The sequence below is a fragment of the Cololabis saira genome, chromosome 9 (assembly GCF_033807715.1).
Source record: "Cololabis saira isolate AMF1-May2022 chromosome 9, fColSai1.1, whole genome shotgun sequence".
NCBI classification, from domain to species: Eukaryota; Metazoa; Chordata; class Actinopteri; order Beloniformes; family Belonidae; genus Cololabis; species Cololabis saira.
The window spans coordinates 45,547,361-45,559,764 of record NC_084595.1 but is presented as its reverse complement, the minus strand read 5'-3'; the positions used below and the strand labels follow the sequence as shown (position 1 = coordinate 45,559,764).

The 12,404-nt window shown below is 38.1% G+C and overlaps 2 protein-coding genes across 2 annotated transcripts in view; one reads left to right on the top strand and one right to left on the bottom strand.

Annotated features, from left to right (window-relative positions):
* hmgcra (3-hydroxy-3-methylglutaryl-CoA reductase a) overlaps positions 1-6,210 on the bottom strand; it is a 36,510-nt gene extending 30,300 nt beyond the window's left edge. Inside the window, exons 1-3 of the mRNA XM_061729661.1 lie at positions 6,079-6,210; positions 4,279-4,455; positions 619-730 (exon numbers count right to left, since the gene is read on the bottom strand). Coding sequence (XP_061585645.1) covers positions 619-730; positions 4,279-4,443 — 277 coding nt within the window. The 5' untranslated portion in view covers positions 4,444-4,455; positions 6,079-6,210. The remainder of the gene's footprint in view (positions 1-618; positions 731-4,278; positions 4,456-6,078) is intronic.
* A 4,134-nt stretch (positions 6,211-10,344) lies between these two features.
* On the top strand, positions 10,345-11,527 carry LOC133451218 (C-X-C motif chemokine 10-like). The gene is made up of 4 exons (XM_061730186.1): positions 10,345-10,447; positions 10,561-10,690; positions 10,867-10,947; positions 11,038-11,527. The coding sequence occupies exons 1-4, from the start codon at positions 10,393-10,395 to the stop codon at positions 11,156-11,158; spliced, it is 387 nt and encodes a 128-aa protein (XP_061586170.1). The 5' UTR covers positions 10,345-10,392; the 3' UTR covers positions 11,159-11,527.
* Positions 11,528-12,404: the final 877 nt, after the last annotated feature.

Below are 12,404 nucleotides of genomic sequence, written 5' to 3'. Positions count from 1 at the left end.
TGGACATTAATATTTGGTACAGTTACCAAGAACCAGTGGTCCATGGACATTAATATTTGACCACAAATCCAGTTTCCTGATATTTATATGGACTTAATTTCTAAGCCGGGGAAATACACGAAGCAAAGCTTGAAGATACAAAAGTCCTGATGCTTGGTCCGACTTCAAGGCAGGATTTGTTGTAGAAATTAAAGTGATGAGGACACCGAACTTTATGATTTGACCGTTTAACGTTAGCTACCCAAAAGTCCAATTTTACCTGACACAAAAGAGGAACCGCAAATCCACGTTTCGGTGTCTGGAATCCAGTTGTTTCTGTGAATTGCAGCGATCCATTTGTCTCTATTAAGCTTATTTTTCGACAGTCTGTAAAACGATAACTCCGATTTCTTGCTAAATCTATGAGTACAGTCGATCGCACAACAGCTCTTTCTCATTTTAGATGTTTTCCAGTTGCTCAAACTGAAAGTTTACGCTGCCACTCAGTCTTTCTGCCACTCAGTCTTTCTGACACTCAGTGGGCATAACCCGCTGTGAAGTCGCATCTGTGACATCATGTGCATTCCCTCTATTCCAGTTAATTAGGTCTAAAAATGTGTGAGAAGATCAATGACTTACCTAAGATGTATTTGGATCCCAGCTGTTTCAAGTTCTGAAATTGGAAGTAGATGTAGATGATGGCGATGCAGCGTGTGATGGTCAGGATGATGATGTCGCTGCTCAGGATGTCCTGCAGAAACAGAAGGAGCAAATTAAGAATTCAAATACAAAAGAAATGAAAGAAAAGAAAACAACAAATAAACATGAAATTAATACTAACATTGCATTAGACCAGAATATATAAACAAAACAAGACAAAAGGTGTAGGCTGAAGCTTAGTTTATTACCCTTTTATAATCCATTCCTGTCAGCTCCCACATATACCGATACAGAGCAGTAAATCAATTAAAAGAAAAACATTTCATGTACTTTTTGTATATTGAAAACATTCAATATACTGTATAAACATATTATCTATTTAAGTTCTGACACTCATACAATATGATCATACTTAATGAGCATCTTGTTCTTCAATATTTTTTTTAATATTTGCTATGTACTGCACTCTTTAATTTCCATTTCCAAAACATTCCACAGATGATTGTTTTGTATGAATTCCCCCAAATCTTCACACAGTAAGTAATGGTTATGGGTTATGTTGAAACTCTGAGTATGTTGAACCTGAATTCAGGGAAACTTCTCCGTTTCAGTTAATCGAGGTTACTCATACTCAGAAAGACTGTTATGTAAACCTGGTCTTCAACATACCCCGGGATACTATGTCACATTTGTGTCAGGAAAGTATATTAAGGATCCAAATAGATAGTTTAATGCGATTAAACCAGCCATGACTTTTTCATGGTCTTTTGTTGTTCTTCTTTTATTTATGATAGTATTATTGTTGTTATCACAGTTAGCCCCGTCCTTTGGTTATAAATATTATAACAAATATAACCCACACTATGGCAATACTTCACACAACACACCTTGAGTTATTAATCTGATTGGCTGATATCTATTTGAAAATGTCGGTTTAATCAACACTGACGTGGCTACTGATCATATCCCGTTCTGTTAGAAAGTGAAAGCCCAGCCGCTTTTTTCCTTCTTTCAACTCACAAACAAATATATATATACGATACAGTTTTCCTTTTTTCCAGTAGCCACAAAGATGTTGAAGATGTTTTTTGACTCAGAGTTGGTGGAACCTCCTTTTGAACCCTCTCTACCAGACCGGTTTCTATGCAAGATCTGACCAGCTCAACACGGGCACCTCCACCAGATCACACACACACACACACACACACACACACACACACACACACACGCACACACGCACACACACACACACACACACTTGAAATCACAGCAGACTTCAGAATCACAGCAGCCTCTCCACATCATTGGGCCTAGGCCTGTGTTGAAAAAAATCGATTTTCCGATTCTAAATCGATTCTCATATTAATTCCTAAAAATCGATTTGTATGTCTAAAGATCGATTTTTTTATTTATCATTACAACTTTTGGTATTTATGTGTGAATGCTCAAAAAAGGATGTTTTGTTGGACATGATGTTTTTGCCTTTAAGTGTGTTTAAAGGTATCAAAATATTAAATTTTTCAGTTATAATTGCGTAAATTGTCTATATTTCATTACTGTATATACTGTCTTTGGGTTACATTTGCATAAAATGCTAAAAGCCAAATTCAAATAATTCAAATAAAACTGATTTCCTCCGTCTCTGTTTCCTCCCTGGATCTGTTTGGTAATTCTGACCCACGATGTTTCTGAAAGCAGTTCTATCAGCATTCTGGGAGCTGATTGGTCCTTACAGCATCATTAGCTGCAATACTTGCTGTTGAATCTCAATATAATACTAGTATTAATATGTTGCAGAACTACAGTCATATAATTCATGCAACAGCTCAAAAAACAGTTTTAATAACACTAACCCAAATCAATATCGGAATCAAATTAAGCACATTGTTGTTATCTATTATTTGGTGCTAGATAAAGATTAGATCACATTTTATGGCTGATTTATGCAGAAAACCAGTGCCATTTGAAGGGGGGAAATACTTTTGTTTTTGCCAACATATGTGAAAACCTTCGGTTCACCACATGGCAGTGCTATTGTTAACTCTTCAGAGTGGAAGTAGGAGTAAGCCTTGTTTGTGAAGGGCTGGGGACCTGGCGGCTGAGGATCAGGACGCCTCACCTGCTCCACAGATCCCATGGGAGACACCTGCAGGTGGAAGGCTGGAAACATCCACCTCAGTGAAAGCTTCAGGCAGCATTAAGTTAATCTTATGGGAAGGCCAAGTCAAAGCGCTGACCGTAATCCAATAGAAATGCTAAAAGATCTGCAGAGGTCCGTTTACGGGAGGAAAACCAGCAGCAGCAGCGCAGGGCTGAGGACACTTGTTCACAGTTCTGGAGCAAAAATCATTCAGACTGATGCAAAGGACCGATCAACAGTTACTACAGCTGATCAATCCAGACACCGGCTACTTATTGGCAGGGATCAGAAAAACACTCCTTTATTTGAATACTTTATCTTCTTTCATGACGAGAGAGTAGGTGGCGGACTCCTACTCATGCAGACATGTAAACATGACCTGTCTGAACACAAATATTTATGCCTAAATACAGAAGATCGGGGCTTGCAAGGGATACAACAGAGAAGATGCAAACAATGCAACAGCACCCTCAAGAGTTCGAAACGGGAGGAAGGAAAATCAGCTAAATATTTATTACTGATGAAATAATAACCTGATTTTTTTTGTCCTATTTTCCATTGCCAATGTTGCAAATATGACTGGATACAATATATTTGGAGTTTATTTTTCTGGCATAGCTGTGTATACCATAAAGAAAACAGATATCCTATTTATGGGTCTTGGTGAAACTCCTTCATTTTTAAAATTAATGATAAAATATTGCAGCAGGGACATTTTACCATGAGTCATGTTAGAAAGTTGCAAACTCACGTTGTTGCTCTGATGAACTCTCACTCATAGAGGCTCATAAAGTAATCAACCGCTGTGCAATAATAATGATAATAATAATAATAATAATAATAATAATAATAATAATAATAAAACCATATGCTGTGACAATGCACCTACCAATAATCATGTCTACCTCATTCTGCTGCACCTTTCACTTTGAAAATAATTGTATATACAGGACTATCTCAGAAAATTAGAATATTGTGATAAAGGTCTTTATTTTCTGTAATGCAATTAAAAAAACAAAAATGTCATACATTGAAAATATTGCATGGCTTACAGCTCAAGAAAACTCAAATATCCTATCTCAAAAAATTTGAATATTCTGTGAATCTTAATCTTAAACTATAAACCATAATCAGCAATATTAAAATAATAAAAGGCTTGCAATATTTCAGTTGATTTGTAATGAATCCAGAATGTATGACATTTTTGTTCTTTTAATTGCATTACAGAAAATAAAGACCTTTATCACAATATTCTAATTTTCTGAGACAGTCCTGTATGTTAATAAGAGCTGTCATTTGCCTATTTACTGTACAGTGAGCGAAAATAACCGAGATAAATTCCATGTCTTGTCTGACCTGACCTGGCCAAATAAACATGATTCTGATTCTGATTCTTATAGTCATTTTCCCTTTTTCTCGTAAAACACACAAAAACATGTTGGCTCTTAGTGGGTCAGCGTGTAACAGATGAGTAACTGCCCGGCTCAGCCTTCACTCACCTCCTCGGCGCGAGGGCAGTCCAGGTTCCAGCCGCAGATCTGGTCGTTGCCGGTGAACATGTTCATGGACATCATGCAGATGGTGAGGGTGACGGTGGCCACGATGACCTCCCAGGGGTGAGAGGCCACCAGGAGCCCGTGGGCTCGGAACAGAGGGCTGAGCATGCTGGGACAGAGCTGCAAAAAAAAACACACAAAAGGTAGAAAAACACTTGTTGCTTTATCAATATCTATAACATTTATTTTCGAGTCTCTAAGATACAGACAGAAAATGCAAAATGCAATAATGCAATAATAATAATAACTACAATCATATGCTGTAACATTGCACCTTTCAATAATCATGTCTACCTTATACTGCTGCACCTTTCACTTTAAAAAAATGTGTATAAATGTTAATAAGAGCTGCCATTTATCTATTTACTGTAGAGTGAGCGGAAATAACCGAGTCAAATTCCATGTCTTGTCTGACCTGACTTGGCCAAATAAACATGATTCTGATTCTGAAAACATGAGCCTGGCTTTCTTAATCCTAAATGGATCAGACTCCTGAATAAAACCATTGAAAACAACATCCAGTCTGCACGTGGTTCCATGTGAGTTCATACGATTTCTTTCTATTCTTTCTTTCTATTTCTTTTGCTCAGGACGTTGTTTTACCGTCTCAACGTCGACCGGTTTGGGTTTTCTATAGTTGATGCCAATTATTAGAATAACAGCCATTTACCTTTCATTTGATCACAATACTTTCAGCTTGTATCTTAATGATAATATACAGAAAATAAACAGTGCTGATAATAATAATAAAAGCAATGTGGTCAAGACTTAGTTTAGTTTAGTTTAGTTTATTGGTCCTTTCAATTTCCACAACACAAATAACCAAAGTACAGGTGTAAATTGTCAGTGTAATACAAACAAATATATAATTTTTTGGTGTATATATATATATATATATATATATATATATATATATATATATATATATATATATATATACAATTCTAACTAAAAACCAAGGACCAAAAGGTGTAGACTGAAGCATAAGCTTATGACGACCCTTTTCAGAAAAAAAAGAAAGGAAAAAATAAATATTTTTTTTTTAGCTTTTATAAACCAGTGTATTTAGGATTTAGAGAATGAAACAAAATACATAAATAAATCTATATGAGAAGTTGCCCAAGTATAAACAAAATAACTGTACACAAACATACATAATATTAATAGTATGTATGTATGCTGTGATAAAACATAATATTCAAGTCGCTTTTTTGTTCTGCAAACTGTGCTGTTTTCTGTTCAAATTGTGTTTTTATATTTTGATTGTTGTACGGCGACCTTGAGTGCCATGAAAGGCGCCTAATAAATGAAATGTATTATTATTATTATTATTATTATTAATAAATAAAAAAATATGTATACAATTTATTTTGCGCATCAGCTTCTTTTAACGATCTGTGATGCACAAATGGCAAAAAAAATTACACAAACTGAAACAGCTTTATATAGGGAATCTTTGTATATGATTCTTATTCTATTAAGAATAGCATACATACGCACGTAAAATGGGTTTAAAACGACATGAGCTCACTTTAATCATCAATACCAGTTACAATAATTAAAGCCTTACATTACACATGCATTTTATGGACAGTTACTGGAGCCGCTTTAAAGATTACAGCCGGAGCAAACGGTGCTGCTGGCCGGATTAGACGGGAGGATGATAGGCGGGGGGACGGTGTCCGTGCGCGGCCTCACCTGGGGGGGATTCACCTGTGTGGGATTCACCGGGGCAGGACTCACCTGTGTGGGGTCTGGGGGAGAGAGAGTCCTGGGGGAGAGTCCGGCCGCTCCGCTGATGTGGCTGCAGACTGGCGGCTCCGCCGCGGCGTCGTCTTGATTCCCGGTGACACGCCGGTGGGACGATGCTGCGCTGGGACATCAGCCGACGCGGCAGCCAATCAGCGGCCGCACCTGCCTCGCGAGCGCGCTGGCCCCGCCCCGTCGCTAGGCAACGGCTCATCGCGCCACCACGCAAATAGCACGAGGCTTTGGAGGACTTCCGCCCCGCAGCGGCTCAGCCAATACATCCATGGGCTCAGCTCAGCGCGGTCCTAACCATAACCCGTAACCCGTAACCCGTAACCCATAACCTACCGGCTCGGGCAGGATTTATTCATTTATTCAGCAGGCTTTTTGGGGGAGATTCCTCTTTTGTTTGAACGATTTCAATTTGATTCAGACTCAGACGACAAACATCACAGTTTCAAAGTTTTTTTTACGTAGAAAGAAGGCTGTATGTGTCTTAAATGTTTTCTTAAAACTACGTTTTCGTAAAACGGTTAAGATTTACCTTTCTTTTTAGCAAAGCATTTTATCACTAAACAATGCTGTTGTTTTATTCTCTTTTCTGTCTTGTCTTGTCCATGTCTTGACTTTTTACCTGCCATTGTTTCTGTAATAATTGCTGGGGGGTTTATGTTCATGTTCTGGGTCTCTGGAAAGATCCTAGAGACAACTATGTTGTATTAGACGCTATACAAATAAAATTGAATTGAATTGAATTTTTATCCCTTTTATCTCTCATCTTGATTTTATTTCTGTTTCCTTTTAATTATCAAACTGTAGCACTTTGAGATGTTCAGTAATGTAAAGTGAATTATAAATCAAATGTATTATTATTATTATTATTATTATTATTATTATTATTATTATTATTATTATTATTATAGAACTACAATATTCAACTACTACAAAACTCTAAAGAAATACACTGCCGCACGGTCCCAGCCAACGTTGCACCGCCCCCTGGTGGAAGAACCACGCACTGCGTGTTTCTTATGGGCATATGTACAGTATATTACATACATTGTACATTGCATATTACTACAGTATATGTATAGTATACAGTATAGTCGTGTAGTGTGTGTGTGTGTGTGTGTGTGTGTGTGTGTGTGTGTGTGTGTGTCAGAAGTGAGTAGAGTATCCCAAAAATTTTACTCAGATAAGAGTACATTTACTTTAAAATAAAATTACTCAAGTAAAAGTAGTATCCAAAAAAAAAAACTTGAGTAAGAGTAATAAAGTACTTGGATTAAAACCTCTGCCGTGGCCATTTAGAAAAAGTAAGTTGTTTGAAGTTTAAATGTTAATATTGCAATTTTTTCACATTACAATTGTTTGAAATTCACTGTGCCTGTAGTGATTTTAGTTATGAAGAGGGCTATATCGGGTATTGGGTGAAATTATGGGAGAATTCATTTTTATAGTCTCTGGAAAACAGAACCTGAAGCAAAAAAGGCGACTGACCTTGGAATAAAGTAAGGTGTTTGAAGTTTACACCTTAATATTTCAATATTTGTACAGTAAATTGTTTTGAAATTCAGCATGCTTGTAGTGATTTTAGTTGGGAAGAGGGCTATATGAGGCATTGGGTGAATTTATGGGAGATTTCATTTTTATAGTCTCTGCAAAACAGAACCTGAAGTAAAAAAAAGAAGTGTTTCATCCTTTTCTTTTACAGTAAGAGTGTGTACATATTAGGGTGGAAGTATGGGTGTAATCAAGGTAATGAAAAAAAAACACATCTGCATTATCTCAAACGCAGAACTTCATATCTTTCTGTTTCTGAGTTAATTCATTTGCCGTAAAGACTGGAATAGACGCGCACATGAAATTTAGGAGCGGTTTTAGTATGCTTACCAAGCATACTAAAACTAGTCTTGTTTACCTAATTCAGAGTACGTCTAACTGTAAAAATGCTATTATTCTCAAGGCATAGACGTGTAATGTTCTAGATGAGAGCTGCACAGAGCCAGCTAATATCCTACATAAATTAAAAGGTTCATGCTAAATCCAGTATATTTACACATCTTTATTTGGTGGCCATCAATATACATTGTCCCATCTAAATAAATAAAAAACAAAAACATTTTTTTAATAATTTCCAGTGTAATGTTATGTGTGTGTGTGTTCTTAGACAGTAAAGTTTAACATTTTTAGGCTTAACATTAGTTAGTTGGCCCTTAATTCTGTCAATAGCCTGCGCCTCTTTCTGGTTCTGCTGCTGCTTCCTCCCTCTTTTCTTCCTCCCTCTTTTCTTCCTCCCTCTTTTCTTCCTCCCTCTTTTCTTCATCACTAACTTCGGAGTCGGACTCCCCTTTTCTCTTAAATATGTCATCAATTTTTCTCTGCATTTCGATGACGATTGTGTGTATGTGTTGACTGTATATTCCTGTGTTCTGCCACCAGGAGGCGCTGTGAGCTGCTCGTTACATTACAGTGGTGCAGTACTCGAGTTGTAAAACAAAATCAGGGGGGATGGTGGATTTTACCATATGGGGACAGATACTTTGTGCTGATTACAAATAATATAATATATTACAAATAATAGCAGTGACCAAAACAGCTGCAGAAATACTGCAGGAATGACATAGCAGCAGTTAAATGCAGCCTTCTGTAAGCTTTAAATATCCACTGGGGTTACATCAAATACATCAAAACACAACAATAAAAAACACTTTTCTGAACTTATCAATATGACTCTGTCCTTCACAGGATAAGTAAAATGGATCACTGCAAAAACTCACAATCTTAACAAGAATATTTGTCTTATTTCTAGTTAAAATGTCTCATTTTAGTAAAGAAATCTCATTAATCTTAAAACAAAACTCATAACTGGAAAAAACAACAATTTTCACCTGTTTCAAGTAGATTTTCACTTAAAATAAGTAGAAAAATCTGCCAGTGGAACAAGATTTTTTTGCTTGTAATGAGAAGATAAATCTTGTCCCACTGGCAGATTATTTCTGGCAGATTATTTTCAAGTGAAAATTTACTTGAAACGGGTGAAAATTGTGAAATAAGTTATTTTTTCTGGTGTTATTTTTCTGGTGATGACTCTAAATGTTGAAATAGCAGTAAAACCACATTCATTGATGAAATGACATAAGGGATGGAAAGGGGGGATGGCAGTTTTACAGGGGGGATGATTTGGACCGTTTTTATTTCAGGGGGGGATGATTTGGACCCTTTTTATTTCAGGGGGGATGATTTGGACCCTTTTTATTTCAGGGGGGGATGATTTGGACCCTTTTTATTTCAGGGGGGGATGATTTGGACCCTTTTTATTTCAGGGGGGGATGATTTGGACCGTTTTTATTTCAGGGGGGATGCCATCCCCCCTCATCCCCCCTCAACTCCAGTACTGTATATGTAACGTTACGCCGCTGTAGTGTAGTTTGCTCGTTTGAGGGACAAACTGGCATAGTCACGTTAGATAAAGAGCTACATTTGTCTTCTAGTTAACATTTGATTAGTTTCTGCTCATGTTGTGAGCAAGCTGGGAATAACAGTCCTCTCCACTCCTTTCTCTCCTCCGACTCTGCTCAAAACGTGACCACATCGCTCCTGGTTGGGGTTCTTTACACAGACACCCAGCTGAATTCAGAATCCATTCTAAGCCCCTGTTGTTCTCTTTTATTGCTATTAAAGGCTCTGCTGCCTCATATTTATACGAGGTTTTACGTTTCTGTCAGCTCAGCAGAATTTTGCAGGTTCCTCTGTCTGCTAAAACTATAATAAAATCAGACTTTGTTGCACATATCCAGGTGTGAGCTCACTCCCTTCGACTCTGTTGGAACTCCTTGATAGTTTGGGATTATTCTCATTGGTTCATTTCATCTGAATACGGACGCACAAATAAAGCTGTTTCATGCAGTCTTTTATGTTGCTGCACAAAAGACTGAAATGGAGAAAATCTGGCTCATGAAGGAAAAGTTTCAGACACAGCTGGTGCTTTGTTGGTTCTTCCTGTCTTCATGTTTTTACAAGTTCTCCCAGCCCAAAACATGAAAGCAGAGGCTTCTGCAGACTTAACAGTCGGGGAGACGAAGCTTCTAAACAAGAAGACTGATTCTGGGAAACCGTCTTGCTGGAGGAAAAGGAAGGACAGAGGAAGTGAAAGACAAACTTGAAAGTGAAAGTCATGTGGGAGGACGGTCCTGTCCACATGCTGCTGGTGTATAAAAGACTGGGATCTTCCCCTCAGCAGCATCAGGAGTCCAGAGCGACAGCAGACTGTGTGGAGTGAGAGCCGGAGCGTCTGCAGCCACAACCATGAATCCAGTCATCACCTTCTTCCTCACCTGCCTGCTGCTCCTCTGTGCTCAAGGTGAGGTGGAGGCTGAGCTCTGCAGCCGTTACCACGGTTACCTGCTGCTTCTGGATGCTGACTGACTCTGAGAGGGTCTGCAGGGACTCAGGTGCTGTCTCTTCTCCCCACAGGGCTGCCACTCAGCAGATCTCACAAATGCAAGTGTTCCAGCGGCTACGTGAAGAAGATCAACCTAAAGCTCATCCAGGGAGAACCGCAGATCCTCCATCCCAGCGTCTTCTGTCCACGGACAGAGATCATGTGAGTCCCCGTGGTCGTGTTAAGACAGAGCAAAAAATAAATAGAATAAAAGAAAAAGAGTAAAAAGTGTCCCCACACTACTGGGTATTAAAAGCCATTCTAAATAAAGGTGATTTAAAAAGGCCCAGGTCAGAGATGATCTCAACGCATCTCAATGCATCTCTGTTTCCTTTCAGTGTCACAATCGGAGAAAACCAGGAGAAATGTCTGAATCCAGAGTCGCTATTGGGAAAAATGATTCTACGGAAGAGAAACATGTAAGATCCTCTCCACACGTCTCAGGTTGTGCAGCAGGAGCTGTGATTGTTGAGGATGTTTCAGATCTCTGCAGCTTCTGTCTTGTTCAGGCAGGACAAGAGAGGACCCGAGAGCTCCACCCCCAGCACGACAACCTCCATGACCCCCAGACGCCCCAACTCCACCCTCTCCACCCACTCCACCCTCTCCACCACCTCCACCTCGCTGTAGCACTCCGGACCGAGCATTAAACATCCCTGGAAATGGAAGTGATGGTCATGATATCTGCTGTTTCTTTCTTTTCCCTTCAAATATCAACATTTTCACATAAAGTTATTCAAGTCTTTATTGTAACCTTTTTTTGTTTTTTTGTAGAAAAAATTATACATCTTTAGAGACTGAAATAAACCTTTCTTGCAGCAGTTTTATCATTCATATTATTATTATTATTATTATTGCAACATTGGGTTCAAAGTTGCTGGCTGTAATTTGTACATTTGTAAATATGAGAACCAGTTTAGTGGCATAAACTTCTAACACATGTGAGCCATCTATGAGCTATAAAAGTCTTAAGCTTTATACTTTTCAATAAAAAACGTTTTACACTCAAGAAATTGGTTGGTCTGTGTTTTTTTTTACAAAAAGACAAAAGGCTGGAAAAAAATCATGTTAAAATACATTTGTTAGATTCTTCAACCAATGTGTTCATCAAGATACTCAACTCAACTTTATTTATAAAGCGCTTTAAAACAACCACAGCTGAAACAAAGTGCTGTACTCATCAGATGTTTTACAAACTACAATCACTGAGGCTCATTCATGAAATCTCAGTAAATCTGTGAGCATTTGTACAGATTATTATCCTAAATCCCAGCGTGAGACCACCATAAAACCAGCTGCTCCAGCTGTGGAGATGGTCATTTTTTTCAGATGGAGTGAAATCATTTAAAATGAAGTAGAGCAGTTTTATAAAGCATTGTAGGGTTTCCTGAGGTCTTTACAATATGTTCCTCTTCTGGAGGCTGTGCCATATCAGAGATCTGGGATTATAGGAGTCCACAAACCACTCCCTAATGATCAAATATATACCCAATTATATTTCCTAATCAGGACATGAAACGTTACAGCAAGCACTGGTAAATAATTATCATTTAAATTATTTCGTAAATCAAATGATTGATAACATTTAACTGATAACAGTAAAACAAAAACAGGAAAAGTGTTGATATTCTGCATGTGAAGTGCAGTGAATGGAGCGTGATGTACAGATGAACTGGGAATCAGGACATGAGAAATATTCACCTCCAAGCACAGAAAAGGGATCGGTAATCATACCATCCTTTTCAATACTATTGTCTGTGAAGTTTGCACCAAAAAAGGCAAAGTTCCAAAAATATATAAGAACCAGCCGACTCAAAGAGCCTGTTTCCTCACAGGCCAGAACTCGTCTTCAGTTCATCTCAACGACAGAGAAGTG